We start from the raw sequence: 20,000 nt of genomic DNA, 5'->3' as shown, positions 1-20,000 counted from the left end.
CAGCCTGAATGATTACCGACCAGTGGCCCTCACTCCGGTAATCATGAAGTGCTTCGAGCGACTTGTTCTCCAGCACATCAAGGACCATATCCCTCCAGACTTCGACCCCCACCAGTTCGCATACCGGGCGAACAGGTCCACAGAGGACGCCATCGCTGTTGCTCTCCACTCTGCTCTGAACCACCTGGAGCAGCAGCAGAGCTACGTCCGGATGCTCTCTGTGGACTATAGCTCTGCCTTCAATACAATAATCCCGGACAGACTCTGCAATAAACTGGACACTCTTGGCCTCCCCCCTCTCACAAACGCCTGGATAAGGGACTTCCTAACGGACCGACTCCAGAATGTGAGACTTGGCCCGCACCTCTCATCCTCCCGCACGCTGAACATCGGCTCCCCACAGGGCTGTGTGCTGAGCCCCCTCCTCTACTGCCTTTACACCCATGACTGCAGTCTGGCCCACAGTGACAACCTTACCGTCAAGTTTGCCGACGATACCACAGTGGTCGGGCTCATCTCCAGGGGTGACGAGGCTGCCTACAGAGAGGAGGTCCTGAAGCTGACGGCCTGGTCTTCGGAGAACAACCTCGCTCTCAACACCAGCAAGACCAGAGAGATCATCGTCGACTTCAGGAGGAGCAGCACCGACCCTGCCCCCCTCTACATCAACGGCGAGCGTGTAGAGAGGGTCCACACCTTCAGGTACCTTGGAGTCCACATCTCTAATGACTTCTCCTGGACAGTCAACACCACATCAATCATCAAGAAGGCTCAGCAGCGGCTACACTTCCTTAGAGTCCTCGGGAAGTACAACCTGAAGCCTGACCTGCTGCTGACCTTCTACCGCTCGTCCATCGAGAGCCTGCTGACCTACTGTATTACGGTATGGTACGGCAGCTGCACTGCAGCAGACAGGGAGAGGCTGCAAAGAGTGGTCAAGACGGCTCAGAAGATCATCGGCCGCCCTCTCCCCTCTCTGACGGACATCTACACCTCCCGCTGCCTCAACAGAGCCAGTGCCATCATCAAAGACAGCACCCACCCTGGCTCTGACCTGTTCCACCTGCTGCCCTCTGGGAAGCGCTACAGGTGCATTAAAACCAAAACAAACAGGCTAAAGAACAGCTTCTTCCCCAGGGCCATAACCATCCTGAACGGACTGCCCCATTGTCCCTCATAACTGCCTTCTCTTCGGTGCAATAACCCATTTCACCAACCACCCTGTTTTTGTTTTGTTTTTTCATGTATATATTCATTTCACACCATATTCATTGCACTTCTACATTTTTTAAATTTTTATATATTTGCACATTGTTTTTCTAGCATGCACACATCGCACTGTATGGAATGGCCTCAATCTCGTTACCTTGCGTAATGACAATAAAGCTGATTCTGATTCTGATTCTGATTCTGATGTATCTATATATATATATATATATATATATGTGTGTATATATATATATGTATATATATATATATATATATATAAATATATATATATATATATATATATAGATACATACATATATATATGTATGTATGTATTTTTTATTTTTTTATTTTTATTATTATTATTATTTAAAAAAGTTAATCGATTTCTGAAAATGATAATAGTGTAAGAATCAGGATAAAAAATAATTTCGATTTTTTTTTTTTTTTGTGCACCCCTATTTCCAACCGGCGATTAGACAGTGCAACGATCACAACAAAATATTTAAACTAGTTCCTTATTTTCTTATATTATATTATATATTATTTGAGCAAAACATAGTACAAAGTCCACCTTTGCCTTTCCCATACCATCCGCTAATCTGTATTGTTTTTAAAGAGGTTGCACATTTGCAAGTTGCAATGATGTATACAAATGTAACATCATCATTTTAAAACCTCTTCATTATCCCCAATGAGGCAATTGTGTTTGTTTTAGTCTTGTGTAACTGCAACAACATCTCAGGACTGTAAAATAGTTCATTGTGTTATATTATATTTAATATTTATACTTGTTTTACTCTTAAGTAAACATTTTAAAATATTCTTATTACATTTTATTTCAATTTGCCAGTTTATTGACTCAGTATTTTATAAAAATGTTGAAGCAATTTCCCTTTTTTTGTAGAAATGATTTAAACTGGCAGGTGAAAAAGAATGAAACACTTTTTTTTTTAAATTATGATTTTAATTGAGCTCAGATGATATGAAAAAAATTTACTGTGATATATATTTTTGCCATATCACCACGCCGTATTGTCTCGGTATTATTTACTATGGCATTTTAAAGGGGAAGTGCATTTTTTTATTTTTTTTGCTTATCGTTCACAATCATTATGAAAGACATGACAATGGATATATTTTTTTAATGCATTCTAAATATTAAATAAATGTAGTCAAAAGTCTAACACTAACTTTTTTAGCTAATTTAGCAGACGAACGCCTCATAGTACTTGACGCATGCTAACCTTTTTATTTTTAAGATACTTTGCGTGCATACGCTTCATAGTCGTATAACTTGGTACTTAATTCTAACGTTTACCATACCAACTTTAGCATTGGAGTTCGACTTGCGCATTTTCTTCTGAAATTGCATGTTGTAGTAATGTTCTAGTCCTGGATGTGGGTTTATTTTGTCTTTGGAATGTGTCGCCGGCCAATAAAAGACAAGCCGCGGGCCGCAAATGGCCCCAGGGCCGCACTTAGGACAGCCCTGTTGTATCGTCTTGAGGTCAAGACTGAGGTTTTCGTGGCTTACATGCATGCACGATGAGGTCATTGTTGTTCCTCACAACAATGTGTGTGTGTGTGTGTGTGTGTGTCCTTAAAAATGGCCAACTCACAGAACTTATTACTATGTGTGTGTACGGTCAAATCTACCTAGCAACAGCAGTCGGTCCTCACAACTACAGAAGTAAAATATTTGTTTTACTTTGTGCGTTTTGCATTCTGAAGTGAGGTTACAACTCTCTACTCCCATCTAGTGCTAGATATATTTTTTTCACCATTCTAGCTATAGTGGAAAGGGGGGCCCCTCACAACCTACTAACCAAATGTGGGTCCACACAAAGTCGGCAAGACATGTATGTGTGTGTGTGTTTGTGTGTGTGTGTGTTTGTGCTGGCGTGCTTCAGCTGCTTGTTTACAGTCCAGGCCCAGCTAATGTGCTTATGTGGGTCACACAGGGGTTTCTTGGCGACCACGTGAGCCTTCGCCGTCCTCCTCCTCCTCCTCCTCGCTGCCACCTCACAAGTCATTGTTCTCCCTTAATGACGTCAGCTCGGTCCTAGCAGGCCCCCTTGACTTCCTTTGCATCCCCGATTAGTTGCACTGACGTGATTAGTCGGACGATTGTTTGCGGGAATTAGTCGTTCTAGTTTGGCTCTGACCCACATTGACAAAGACTCTGTTGACCCAGACTTACAGGGCTGGGAAAAGTCTTAGTCGAAGTTGTACTTTTTGTGTGGTGTTAATTAGTTTTTAGGTTCACCATTTCAGCTGCACGCTGTGATGACATGCACTAACTCTAAGACATATTGTGGAAATGTATACAAAAAAAAATAAAAAGGGGAATTTATTTGATGAAATAATGTAATAATGTGCTCTGGTGCTATACTAATTATATATATGCCTTAAAAAAATACAGCTTTTTTCTCTAAATCATAAAAAAAAAAAACATATGTAAAAGATTAATTGGTAAACTTAAAGAAAAAAAACATGCTAAAAGACAGATTTAATCATAATACAAGTACAAAATTGTGGGAATGAGCAGAACATTTTCTAAAATCGAAATTCCATACAAATTGAACAAACAAAATATTAAAAAATTTAACGTGTGATTAATAAAATAAAACAGTTTAAAAAAAAGGAAAAACAAATAATAATAATAATAACACAAAAACAAACAAGAATATTTTTTTTAAATGATAAAAAATGTAACAAAAACAAATAACACATTCAATTAAAAACAATACAACTGTTAAAAAAGTACAAACAAAATCATAATCACACATGAAGTAAAAAAATAATAATACAACAGAACTGTTAAAATAAAACTTTTAAAAATGAAACCAAATCATGATAACACCATCCATCCATCTTCTTCCGCTTATCCGAGGTCGGGTCGCGGGGGCAGCAGCCTAAGCAGGGAAGCCCAGACTTCCCTCTCCCCAGCCACTTAGTCCAGCTCCTCCCGGGGGATCCCGAGGCGTTCCCAGGCCAGCCAGGAGACATAGTCTTCCCAACATGTCCTGGGTCTTCCCCGTGGCCTCCTACCGGTCGGACGTGCCCCAAACATCTCCCGAGGGAGGCGTTCGGGTGGCATCCAGACCGGATGCCCGAACCACCTCATCTCATAATAATAATAATAATAATCCTCATAATAACACATACAATTAAATACATATTTCTACAAAAACAAATAATAACATTAAGAAAAAGATCTAAGAATATAAGAGAAGTAAACAAACAATGAACAACACAGAATGAAAAACAACAACAAAACTGTTTAAAAATAAATATAAATTCTGATGATTTTCAAAGAGCTTTTTCTGAATAGGGCTTGACAATATGGCTGAAAACTGTATCACTGTATAAGTGATTAATATCAGTCAATATCGATAATTGTAAATATTGACAATATGGCTGAAAACTGTATCACTATATAACTGATTGATATCAGTCAATATCGATCATTGTAAATATTGACAATATGGCTGAAAACTATCACTATATAAGTGATTAATATTGCTAAATATCGATAATTGTAAATATTGACAATATGGCTGAAAACTGTATCACTATATAAGTGATTAATATTGCTCAATATCGATAATTGTAAATATTGACATTATGGCTGAAAACTGTATCACTATATCAGTCAATATTGATAATTGTAAATATTGACAATATGGCTGAAAACTGTATCACTATATAAGTGATTAATATTGCTCAATATCGATAATTGTAAATATTGACAATATGGCTGAAAACTGTATCACTATATCAGTCAATATCGATAATTGTAAATATTGACAATATGGCTGAAAACTGTATCACTATATAAGTGATTAATATTGCTCAATATCGATAATTGTAAAAATTGACAATATGGCTGAAAACTGTATCACTATATAAGTGATTAATATTGCTCAATATCAATAATTGTAAAAATTGACATTATGGCTGAAAACTGTATCACTATATAAGTGATTAATATTGCTAAATATCGATAATTGTAAATATTGACAATATGGCTGAAAACTGTATCACTGTATAAGTGATTAATATCGGTCAATATCGACCATTGTAAATATTGACAATATGGCTGAAAACTATCACTATATTAGTGATTAATATCAGTCAATATCGATAATTGTAAATATTGACAATATGGCTGAAAACTGTATCACTATATCAGTCAATGTCGATAATTGTAAATATTGACAATATGGCTGAAAACTGTATCACTATATAAGTGATTAATATTGCTCAATATCGATAATTGTAAATATTGACATTATGGCTGAAAACTGTATCACTATATCAGTCAATATTGATAATTGTAAATATTGACAATATGGCTGAAAACTGTATCACTATATAAGTGATTAATATTGCTCAATATCGATAATTGTAAATATTGACAATATGGCTGAAAACTGTATCACTATATAAGTGATTAATATTGCTCAATATCGATAATTGTAAATATTGACAATATGGCTGAAAACTGTATCACTATATCAGTCAATATCGATAATTGTAAATATTGACAATATGGCTGAAAACTGTATCACTATATAAGTGATTAATATTGCTCAATATCGATAATTGTAAAAATTGACAATATGGCTGAAAACTGTATCACTATATAAGTGATTAATATTGCTCAATATCAATAATTGTAAAAATTGACATTATGGCTGAAAACTGTATCACTATATAAGTGATTAATATCGGTCAATATCGATAATTGTAAATATTGACAATATAGCTGAAAACTGTATCACTGTATAAGTGATTAATATCGGTCAATATCGATCATTGTAAATATTGACAATATGGCTGAAAACTGTATCACTATATACGTGATTAATATCAGTCAATATCGATAATTGTAAATATTGACAATATGGCTGAAAACTGTATCACTATATAAGTGATTAATATTGCTCAATATCGATGATTGTAAATATTGACAATATGGCTGAAAACTGTATCACTATGTAAGTGATTTATATGGGTCAATATCGATAATTGTAAATATTGACAATATGGCTGAAAACTGTATCACTATATAAGTGATTAATATTGCTCAATATCGATAATTGTAAATATTGACATTATGGCTGAAAACTGTATCACTATATACGTGATTAATATCGGTCAATATCGATAATTGTAAATATTGACAATATGGCTGAAAACTGTATCACTGTATAAGTGATTAATATCGGTCAATATCAATAATTGTAAATATTGACAATATGGCTGAAAACTGTATCACTATATACGTGATTAATATCAGTCAATATCGATAATTGTAAATATTGACAATATGGTTGAAAACTGTATCACTATATACGTGATTAATATCGGTCAATATCAATAATTATAAATATTGTTTATGATGTATTAAATATAAACATTTTTATTAACACATATATATATATATATATATATATATATATAGGGCCAACAAATACTAAAAATGTAAAATACTACTATTAGTACATAAATAAATACACAATTGCCAGAAAAATGTACCAAAATAAATCCCTGCTTATGTACTTTTATGTAGATTTTCAACCATTTTTTTGTGAGTGTAATCCTTCTTATAAAACTGCTGTAGTACACAAACCACTTTTTGCTCTCAACTGTGTATGTGTAGCGTGTGGAGCAGAGCTGGGCAAATATTTTGCCTCGGGGGCCCACATTGAGAGAAAACACGTGTCAGGGGGGCCAATGTGTAAGTGTGTATAAATGATGTATACACATATAGCTGTAAACATCTGCTGTACAGTATGTGTGTTTGGCTCCCTTTTTTTCCAGGAACACTAATACCAAAAAGTCACAATGTTCGATACAGTTCTAAAAAAGTTATGACAGACTACTACAAAAAAACCGTAATGGAATTTTACAGTTTTTTACTGAATGAGACACCCAAAATGTACATGAAAATAAAGAAAGTGGGATTTAGAATATTAACTATGAACAATAAAACACTGAATATTAACATCACCTCCTCTTTTATGTGGTATTTACAATATTAACTATAAACAATAAAACACTGAATATTAACAACATATGAACATCACTCCTCTTTTATGTGGGATTTACAATTTTAGCTATGAACAATAAAACATTGAATATTAACAACATTTGAACATCGCTCCTCTTTTACGTGGGATTTACAATATTAACTATGAACAATAAAACACTGAATATTAGCAACATATGAACGTTGCTCCTCTTTTACGTGGGATTTACAATATTAACTATGAACGATAAAACACTGAATATTAACAACATATGAACATTGCTCCTCTTTTACGTGGGATTTACAATATTAAAAATGAACAATTGTTTATTGTTTATTGAATGGATCCCCATTAACTGACGCCAAGGCGACTGCTAGTCTTCCTGGGGTCCATATAGGAGCATACAAAATAAAAATACAAAGAATACATACATTACCAAACATTATAAAAAAGAAAAATACAACATAAAAAAGCTAGTTAAACCCAGTATTAAAAATTCACATCAGGTGGGCAGCTGCAATAATAAAACACTGAATATTAACCAAATATGAACATCGCTTCTCTTACATGGGATTTACAATATTAACAACAATAAAACACTGAATATTAACAACATATAAACATCACTCCTCTTTTACGTGGGATTTAGATTAACTATTAACAATAAAACACTGAATATTAACAACATATGAACATCACTCCTCTTTTACGTGGGATTTACAATATTAACTATGAACGATAAAACACTGAATATTAACAACATATGAACATCGCTCCTCTTTTACGTGGGATTTACAATATTAACTATGAACGATAAAACACTAAATATTAACAACATATGAACATCACTCCTCTTTTACGTGGGATTTACAATATTAACTATGAACAATAAAACACTGAATATTAACAACATACGAACATCATTCTTATCTTACGTGGGATTTAGAATATTAACTATTAACAATAAAACAATGAATATTAACAACATATGAACATCACTCCTCTTTTACGTGGGATTTACAATATTAACTATGAACAATAAAACACTGAATATTAACAACATATGAACATCACTCCTTTACGTGGGATTTACAATATTAACTATGAACGATAACACTGAATATTAACAACATATGAACATCGCTCCTCTTTTACGTGGGATTTACAACATTAACTATTAACAATAAAACACTGAATATTAACAACATATGAACATCGCTCCTCTTTTACGTGGGATTTACAATATTAACTATGAACAATAAAACACTGAATATTAACAACATGTGAACATCGCTCCTCTTTTACGTGGGATTTACAATATTAACTATGACCAATAAAACACTGAATATTAGCAACATATGAACGTTGCTCCTCTTTTACGTGGGATTTACAATATCAACTATGAACGATAAAACACTGAATATTAACAACATATGAACATCACTCCTCTTTTACGTGGGATTTACAATATTAACTATTAGCAATAAAACACTGAATATTAACATTTGAACATCGCTCCTCTTTTACGTGGGATTTACAATATTAACTAAACAATAAAACACTGAATATTAACAACATATGAACATCACTCCTCTTATGTGGGATTTACAATAACTATGAACAATAAAACGCTGAATATTAATAACATATGAACATCACTCTTATATGGGATTTACAATAACTATGAACAATAAAACACTGGATATTAACAACATATATGTGAACATCGCTCCTCTTTTACGTGGGATTTACAATATTAACTATGAACAATAAAACACTGAATATTAACAACATATATATGAACATCGCTCCTCTTTTACGTGGGATTTCCAATATCATAATGGCAAATACACTTTTGATGTTAAAGGTCTAAAAAAAATGATGTAGAACGTCCATCGGGCCGGATTAAAAATCTTAATGGGCCGCGGGCCCTATTTTGCCCAGGTCTGGGGTAAAGTATGCTCATTATAGCGTTGCGCAATCTAATTTTGGCCTCTTGCACAGTACTGTACATTCTATACGGTGCTTTAACACGATGATACTACTGGGATGCTACTCTCTCTCTCCACATGCAGTAACTCCAGGCGGCCAAATTGGACCCAAACATCTTGGCGGTAACACATTTGTGTCATACCGTCAACTTGTTGCCTTCTATTATTGTAGTCTGGAAGTTTCCGAGTCTCACTGCAGCGCCAGCTCGCTGGGGGGAGGCGGGCGTTGTGTACTCACGCTGGCCGGGGAAATAACCAGCGAGTGCACAGCTTTTAGTGAGTGTGTTGTCTTTAGGAGATGAAAGGATCTGGAACACAACGAAGGGCCTGCGTGGTGGGGCTCGTTGTTGTGGGAAGGAAGACAATCAAATAAGAACCATCCTTAATCTGCACTGGACACACGCTAGGTTCTTCTCAGCCCCATTCTACAGCTGTCCTCAAAATGTTACATAGTTTGTCCACCTAATTTTCACATAGAGCTCCAAACTTGATTTTTAAGATGTGTAGCGAAGCCTTTGTTTGTTTGTTTTCTCCCCCAAAGCTGGGGCGGGCTCATGAATCTAAGGCTACGTTGAGGCTGCAGTGTAGGGTTGTCTCCATACCAATATTTTGCTACCAGTACTAAAATGTATTTCCATACTTTTCGATACTTTTCTAAATCAAGGGGACCACAAAAAATTGCTTTATTGGCTTTATTTTAACAAAAAATCTTAGGGTGCATTAAACATATGTTTATTATTGCAATTTAGTCCTTAAATAAAATAGTGAACATATGAGACAACTTGTCTTTTAGTAGTAAGTAAACAAACAAAGACTCCTAATTAGTAACATATTGTGTCATTTATTTACCTATTATTTTGTCTACATTTTAAAGGACAAGCTGTAAAAATGGATTATTAATATACTTGTTTATTTACTGTTAATATCTGCTTATTTTCTGTTTCAAAATGTTCTATCTACACTTCTGTTAAAATGTAATAATCACTTATTCTTCTGTTTTTTGATACTTTACATTAGTTTTGGATGATACCACACATTTAGGTATCGATCTGATACCAATTAGTTACAGGATCATACATTGGTCATATTCAAAGTCCTCATGTGTCCAGGGGCGTATTTACTGAGTTTATAAACATAATATGAGTTGAAAAGAAAAAATGGTTTTGTGACGACAAAAAATATAGATGTAGCTTTTGTCAAACCATGTAAATAACAACATTATAATATACTATAAAAATAAAGGAAGGGGGATTTACAATATTAACTATGAACAATAAAACACTGAATATTAACAACATATGAACATAGCTCCTCTTTCATGTGGGATTTACAATATTAACTATGAACAATAAAACACTGAATATTAACAACATATGAACGCCGCTCCTCTTTTACGTGGGATTTACAATATTAACTGTGAACAATAAAACACTGAATATTAACAACATGACCGTCGCTCCTCTTTTACGTGTGATTTAGAATATTAACTATTAACAATAAAACACTGAATATTACCAACATATGAACATCGCTCCTTTTTTACGTGGGATTTAGAATATTAACTATGAACAATAAAACACTGAATATTAACAACATATTAACATCACTCCTCTTTTACGTGGGATTTACAATATTAACTATGAACAATCAAACACTGAATATTACCAACATATGAACATCGCTCCTTTTTTACGTGGGATTTAGAATATTAACTATGAACAATAAAACACTGAATATTAACAACATATGAACATCGCTCCTCTTTTACGTGGGATTTAGAATATTAACTATTAACTATAAAACACTGACTATTAACAACATATGAACATCACTCCTCTTAAGTGGGATTTACAATATTAACTATCAGCAATAAAACACTGAATATTAACAACGTATGAACATCGCTCCTCTTTTACGTGGGATTTAGAATATTAACTATTAACAATAAAACACTGAATATTACCAACATATGAACATCACTCCTCTTTTACATGGGATTTACAATATTAACTATGAACAATAAAACATTGAATATTAACAACATATGAACATTGCTCCTCTTTTACGTAGGATTTAGAATATTAACTATGAACAATAAAACACTGAATATTAACAACATATGAACATCACTCCTCTTAAGTGGGATTTACAATATTAACTATCAGCAATAAAACACTGAATATTAACAACATATGAACATCGCTCCTCTTTTACGTGTGATTTACAATATTAACTATGAACAATAAAACACTGAATATTAACAACATATGAACGCCGCTCCTCTTTTACGTGGGATTTACAATATTAACTATGAATAATAAAACACTGAATATTAACAACATATGAACATCGCTCCTCTTTTACGTGGGATTTACAATATTAACTATTAGCAATAAAACACTGAATATTAACAACATATGAACATCGCTCCTCTTTTACGTGGGATTTATAATATTAACTATGAACAATAAAACACTGAATATTACCAACATATGAACATCGCTCCTCTTTTACGTGGGATTTATAATATTAACTATGAACAATAAAACACTGAATATTACCAACATATGAACATCGCTCCTCTTTTATGTGAGATTTAGAATATTAACTATGAATAATAAAACACTGAATATTAACAACATATGAACATTGCTCCACTTTTACATGGGATTTACAATATTAACTATGAACAATGAAACACTGAATAGTCACAACATATGAACGCCGCTCCTCTTTTACGTGGGATTGACAATATTAACTATGAACAATAAAACACTGAATATTTACAACATATGAACATCACTCCTCTTTTACGTGGGATTTAGAATATTAACTATGAACAATAAAACACTGACTATTAACAACATATGAACGGCGCTCCTCTTTTACGTGGGATTTACAATATTAGCTATGAACAATAAAACACTGAATATTAACAACATATGAACATCGCTCCTCTTTTACGTGGGATTTAGAATATAAACTATTAGCAATAAAACAATGGATATTACCAACATATGAACGTTGTTCCTCTTTTACGTAGGACTTACAATATTAACTATGAACAATAAAACACTGAATATTAACAACATATGAACTCATATGATTTTCTTTTTTTAATAAATTTGCTTTTTTTTTTAGAAATATATTTTTCTAACAGATGTTTCCACCTTATCCTGCCTCCATCTCTTCTCTCGTCTGCCACCAACTTGAGAGCGAGCTGCACAAACTGCCTAGTCGGGTAGCGGCTAGGAGCTCGTGTTTAGTTTAGGCCTTTTATTTATTTATTTATTTTTGCTGCACAGTCCCTCCAGCCTGGCCTGTCAGCCACGCTCTCATGTGGCACAGTGAGTGACCTACATACTCCTCTGGGGGGAGGGAAAGTCACCTTGTTGTGGTGGACCTAGCAGAAGCTGTCTGCTCTTAATGTGAGGCGGGACGCACGTGTGGTTTTTTTTGGCCTTTTGACTCGCCGTGCAGCGATGGAGCGCGATAAGGCCCACGTTTAGTGTATACCTGTTGGGGGGCTATAGATTTGCACACACACACTCAGCCGTAGCTGAAAAGAACCACCAGGCCCTGCGCCAGGGAGTCAGACAAACACCTCACCAGAGACTCCTCTAAGCGTCCTAACAAATTGAATGTGTGTGTAGATGGACGAGAGGGAATTAGATCAGCGCTCCTGATTGCATCTGAGTGTGCCGCCGCCGCCTGCCTTCCCGAAGAGAGAGAGAGAGCGAGAGAGAGAGAGCGCTTGGCAGCTGCTTTGATGAGGGATGGAAGGAGAATGTTAACCAGACAATCACCTTGCATATCATTGATTTAGATGGCAGAGAGCTAATTAGCGCAGAAAGGAAAGCTCGGGCAAGCTGAGGCCACTTTGGATGTTTTGGTACAAGGTGTTCTCTCCCGTCTACATGTTCTAAACAAATATGCATCCGTTCAGGGTCAAGAGGTGGACCCCGGCACACGTTGGACTGGTGGCTGGTCAGTTACAGAGCATATAAGCAGGGGCGCCCACACTTTATTTTCCATTTATTGGTACGTCTAATTTTTTTCAACCGGCGTGCCGATCAGTCTTAGTAGTCCATAGCGTACATTTTGGTACCGGTACCAAAATACAGGTATCGAGACAACCCCTACTCGACACACAATTAATGCTAAATTGTGATGCCTTTGAGTGAAAGTTAAAGTTAAAGTACCAGTGATTGTTACACACACAATAGGTGTGGCGAAATTATTCTCTCCATTTGACCCATCACCCTTGATCACCCCCTGAGAAGTGAGGGGAGCAGTGAGAAGCAGCGGTGGCCGCGCCCGGGAATCATTTTTTGGTGATTCAACCCCCAATTCCAACCCTTGATGCTGAGTGCCAAGCAGGGAGGTACTGGGTCCCATTTTTATAGTCTTTGGTATGACTCGGCCGGGGTTTGAACTCACAACCTACCCATCTCAGGGCTTCACTAAAGTGCGTTACAAATGTAATTCATTATTATTTATTTTATTATTCGTCCCGTCCCCCAAAAGAAAGAAACAGCAGGAAAACAAAGTAGTATTTGCAAATACATCAATTAAATAAAGAAAAAAGAGATAATACATTATTAATAATAATAATCAGTAATAAAATAAAATTATATATATATATATATATATATATATATATATATATATGTATATATGTATGTATATATATATATTTGTATATATGTATGTATATACATATATTTGTATATATATATATATATACATTATTAATAATAATAATAAGAAATAAAATAAAAGAATATATATATATACTGTATATATATATATATATATATATATGTATTTATATATATATTTGTGTGTATATATATATATATGTATTTATATATATATTTGTGTGTATATATACATGTGTGTGTGTGTATATATATATGTATGTATACATATATATATATATATATATATATATATATATATATATATATATATGTATGTATATATAAAATTAAAAAAAATAAAATTTAAACAATTTAAATAAATAAATTTAAAAATATATATATATATATATATATATATATATATATATATATATATTTGTGTGTGTATATATATATATTTGTGTGTATATATACATGTGTGTGTGTGTGTGTATATATATATATTTATATATATATATATATATATTTATTTATATATATATGTATGTATATATAAATTTAAAAAATTAAAATAAAAAAATAATATATATATATATATATATATATATATATATATATATATATATATATATATATACAGTATATATATATATACAGTATATATATATATATATATATATATATATATATATATATGTACCGTATTTTTCGGAGTATAAGTCGCACCTGCCGAAAATGCATAACAAAGAAGGAAAAAACATATAAGTCGCACTGGAGTTTAAGTCGCATTTTTGGGGGAAATGTATTTGATAAAAGCCAACACCAAGAATAGACATTTGAAAGGCAATTTAAAATAAATAAAGAATAGTGAACAACAGGCTGAATAAGTGTACGTTATATGAGGCATAAATAACCAACTAAGAACGTGCCTGGTATGTTAACGTAACATATTATGGTAAGAGTCATTCAAATAACTATAACATATAGAACATGCTATACGTTTACCAAATCTTATACGTCTAGTCTCTTACGTGAATGAGCTAAATAATATTATTTGATATTTTACGGTAATGTCTTAATAATTTCACACATAAGTCGCTCCTGGGTATAAATCGCACCCTCGGCCAAACTATGAAAAAAACTGCGACTTATAGTCCGAAAAATACGGTATATATAGTAATCCTTTTTTCCTTTTTTTTAACAGTACAATCACTAATTCGAGAAATTAAAGTCCGGCTCATGTGGCGCGACATAATTGACCCAGTTTTCCCAGTATGAAGTAATCGGTTTCTCATTCACATCGACGTCCCTTATGTGGGCTCTGTACTGAGGATGTCGTTGTGGCTTGTACAGCCCTTTGAGACTTTTGTGATTTAGGGCTATATAAATAAACATTGATTGATTGATTGATTGATAAATTTCTCCAATTTATAATGAATAAAGCTGTTATCTTCTCCATTTTATATATGTCCATTGTGATTTCCATCCATAGCTTCAAAGTTGGGCTCTCCTGGGATATCCATGTCCTGGTAATGCTCTTTTTTTACAAGCCACCAGTAGGATATTCATCAAGTGTTTATCTTTCTTCAGCCAGTCCTGAGGTACATGTCCCGAAAACAGAGTCTTACTTTGAAAGTGTATTTCACATTTGAAAATATCCTGTAGAGCTTGGTTTATCTCTTTCTATTAATCCTTTATGGTGGAGGATACTGTAGGAGTGTTAACATGCATTCTTTTTGTATTGTTTCAGTAACATTTTGTAAAAGAAACGCAATATTTTACAGTAAAGTTTTTACTGTAAAATGGACAGTCTATTTAAAACAATTTAAATAATAATAATGAAATCCAGAGGCAAATTCATACATTATTGACTGTTACACTCTGATGGCAGCCATAACTAGCATGTGGCCCTCAATGAAAACCCCTTCTTCGTGAGGGACCCGCCTCATGAGGTTCTGTCTTGTCCTTGCAGCTCGCCACTCCGGCAGCCCTCGTCGACGGCCAAGGTGTGTCTGGTGTGCGGGGACGAGGCGTCGGGCTGCCACTACGGCGTGGTGACGTGCGGCAGCTGCAAGGTCTTCTTTAAAAGAGCCGTGGAAGGTAAGGACGCTCAACTCCAGCTTGCACCTTTATTTTTATTTTTTTACCTTCAGACAACCGCCGTCCACTGCGGTGGACATTTGTTTCTGTTCTATGTGAGAGTTATGAATTAAAAAAAAACAAAAAAAATTGTCCACTACACTGTGTTTTGTGGCGCTTTCCATCATTTTCAGCAGACTGCACTGTCCCCCCTTTTCCTCTCTCGGGAGATCCACCCAGGAATGAATACTTCTCTTCTGTACTTGTTAATTTTCTGTTAATATTTGCTTCTTTCCTATACCAAGCACTAGTGTTGTCCCGATACCGGTACCAAAATGTATTTAGATACTTTTTCTAAATAAAGAGGACCACAAAAAATGTCATTATTGACTTTATTTTAACAAAAAATTTTAGGGTACATTAATGTTTCTTATTGCAAGTTTGTCCTTAAATAAAATAGTAAACATACTAGACAACTTGTCTTTTAGTAGTAAGTAAACCAACAAAGACTCCTAATTAGTCTGCTGACGTATGCAGTAACATATTGTGTCATTTATCTACCTATTATTTTGTCAACATTATGAGGGACAAACTGTAAAAATTGATTATTAATCTACTTGTTCATTTACTGTTAATATCTGCTTATTTTCTCTTTCAACATGTTCTATCTACACTTCTGTTAAAATGTAATAATCACTTGATTCTTCTCTTCTTTGATACTTTACATTAGTTTTGGATGATACCGCACATTTAGGTATCGATCCGATACCAAGTAGTTACAGGATCAAACATTGGTCATAATTTAAGTTCTCATGTGTCCAGGGACGTATTTACTGAGTTTATAAACATAATATGAATTTTAAAAAGAAAACGAGAAAATATTCTGTGATGCTAGGTGTAATCATAGTAGTATCGACTAGATACACTCTTGTACTTGGTATCATTACAGTGGAAGTTAGGTGTAGATCCACCCATGGCGTTTGTTTACATTGTGACACCGGTGAGCTATTGTATCCTCCTACAGTGTATAGTGAAGCATGTTTAGCTATTCCTCGTCCTGCAGTGATAATAATACTTGTAAGAAACTTGCTTTATTTGTCGCCATTGAGGCGGGGATTAGTGATTATTATGAACCTAACCATGTGATCGGCATTGAAAGGCACGTATCGGCAATGGCGATTACATACTTATTCAAGAAAAAAGTCGACGGCCGATATATTGGCACATCCAAAATTCTTACTCCCCCGTTAAAATAGTTTGTCTGACATGAGCTACCAGCATGTTAGGGATGTAATGTTCGTGACCAAATTGCATATGACATATTGACGGAAACAACCAGAACTACCTAACTAGCTGTCAAGTTAGCATTCATTGTTGTAAAATCGTTCGCACCCGAGCGTCTTCGCCCGAGGCGTCACTTGGCCTTCCTAAATGCGCACAAATGGAAAACATCCGAACATTGTCGCTGCCTTGGAGGCTATTTCTCTGGACAATTCCCATCGAGCGATTGCACCGCTTCCAAACCAAATGAGGATTTACACGTGGTCGCTATGGAGACCGTCTCCTGACGTCCGGCCTCACGTGTAGAGTAGAATAGAATTAGAGTTTTATTGTCATTATTACAGTGAACAGGTTCAAAGAACAATGGGATTGGAGCAGATCCCCTAAGGTGCACACACAATAATATAAATAGTAAAAAAGATAAAAAAAAAGAAGATATATACATCTATATATATGTATATATCCACATACATGCATATATCCATATACATGCATATAGCCATACATATGCATCTATATACATATACACATACATATATATACATATACAGATATATATATATACACATATACATATATATACATACACATATATATATATATATATATATATATATACATATATATACACATACACATATATATATATATATATACATACATATATACATATGTGACAGACTCGTGTTGTGCGGGTTCCATGGACCACCAAATAGGGACATTACTGCGAGCAGGTTTTGACTTTTCTTTATTCTTTCAATAAAGCTGCGTCTTCTTGCTTCGCTCTGCTCGCTTCGCCGTCTGCTTTTCAGCACCGCGTCGTTGTCTCCGTCTGGCTCTCGGTCTCTTGCGCGCTGCGTCTGCTTCGGACTCTCCAACTCTCTCCTCCCCGTCGTTCACGGCTGCCGCCCTTTTACACAGTGCGAGGGGATTATCTGATTGTGCCCAAGTGGGCGATCCACGCACCTGATATGATTTACGGCGTCGATCCCGGCGTGCCCTGCCTCGCTGTCGGTCTGCCGGACACGCCTCCCCACAACATACATACATATACATATATATATATATATATATATATATATATATATATATATATATATATATATATATATATATATGTATATATATATATATATATATATATATATATATATATATATATATATGTATATACATATATATATGTATATATTTATATATGTATATATATATATATATATATATATATACACATACATATATATACACATACATATATATATATACACGTGTATATATATATACATATATATATACACGTATATATATATATACATACATGTATACACATATATACATACATATATATATATATATACATACATGTATACACATATATACATACATACATACATATATATATATATATACACATAAAACCCCGTTTCCATATGAGTTGAGAAATTGTGTTAGAAGTAAATATAAACGGAATACAATGATTTGCAAATCCTTTTCAACCCATATTCAATTGAATGCACTACAAAGACAAGATATTTGATGTTCAAACTCATAAACTTTATTTTTTTTTGTTGCAAATAATAATTAACTTAGAGTTTCATGGCTGCAACACGTGCCAAAGTAGTTGGGAAAGGGCATGTTCACCACTGTGTTATATGGCCTTTCCTTTTAACAACACTCAGTAAACGTTTGGGAACTGAGGAGACACATTTTTTAAGCTTCTCAGGTGGAATTATTTCCCATTCTTGCTTTGATGTACAGCTTTAGTTGTTCAACAGTCAGGGGTCTCCGTTGTGCTATTTTAGGCTTCATATTGCGCCACACATTTTCAATGGGAGACAGGTCTGGACTACAGGCAGGCCAGTCTAGTACCCGCACTCTTTTACTATGAAGCCACGTTGATGTAACACGTGGCTTGGCATTGTCTCGCTGAAATAAGCAGGGGCGTCCATGGTAACGTTGCTTGGATGGCAACATATGTTGCTCCAAAACCTGTATGTACCTTTCAGCATTAATACGCAGTCGATACCATTTTAGGCTAATTAGATGCTAACTGGCTCCTACCTGCAGCGCTGGTTAACACGCAGGTGTTACCGGGGGAGGGGGGGTCCGGTTCTTCAGACCAAGTCTGAGACGCCAGGTGGTTTGTAGCGAACTGGACTGGACTGCTTGGTGCGAGGGCCACGGCGAAGGAAGGAATTTTGGCCGCCACGTATTCTGCCAAAAGCTGCCAATCTTAAAACCGGGCAAGACATGTTGTTGTTTTTGGGAACAATTACGCAAAAGCCCAACTGGTGGTTAGCGTCAGTGGTGGCGCCTTGGAAGTCATGTGACTCACTCTTTGTGCCATCCAACCACAACATATGGATGTAATGTGACTCACTCTTTGTGCCATCCAACCACCAAAATATGCTTCTAACAGTGAATATTATTATTACACCATTTTTTAATGTATTTTATTATTAGATTTTTTTTAAACTAAAATTTAAAAAAAGGTATGGTAAGTTGCAATAATTTCACCTCAAAATGTAGTGTATGTTACTGTAAGTGGAAAAACAGTACTGCTGTTTTTATGGTTAAAAAAAAAAAAGAAAGAAAAAAAGGCAGCTCAGTTGCCAGAATTTTACTATAAAATGTACGTTTGTTTTTTTACTGTAAATAAAAAAAACTGCAATTTTACAGAAACATTTTGGCACCTGAGCTACCGTTTTTGTTGTTGTTGTTTTTTACCACAAATCAATAAGTGTACATTTTTCGGT

At 34.5% G+C, this 20,000-nt stretch overlaps 1 protein-coding gene across 1 annotated transcript in view; it reads left to right on the top strand.

The window, feature by feature from the left end:
* The window catches only part of nr3c2 (nuclear receptor subfamily 3, group C, member 2), a 281,598-nt gene that overhangs the window by 220,364 nt on the left and 41,234 nt on the right, over positions 1 to 20,000 (top strand). The window contains exon 4 of the mRNA XM_061922877.1: positions 15,857 to 15,984. Coding sequence (XP_061778861.1) covers positions 15,857 to 15,984 — 128 coding nt within the window. The remainder of the gene's footprint in view (positions 1 to 15,856; positions 15,985 to 20,000) is intronic.

The sequence above is a fragment of the Nerophis lumbriciformis genome, linkage group LG27, assembly GCF_033978685.3.
Source record: "Nerophis lumbriciformis linkage group LG27, RoL_Nlum_v2.1, whole genome shotgun sequence".
In the NCBI taxonomy this organism is placed as follows: domain Eukaryota; kingdom Metazoa; phylum Chordata; class Actinopteri; order Syngnathiformes; family Syngnathidae; genus Nerophis; species Nerophis lumbriciformis.
This window is presented reverse-complemented; position numbering and strand designations above follow the sequence as displayed.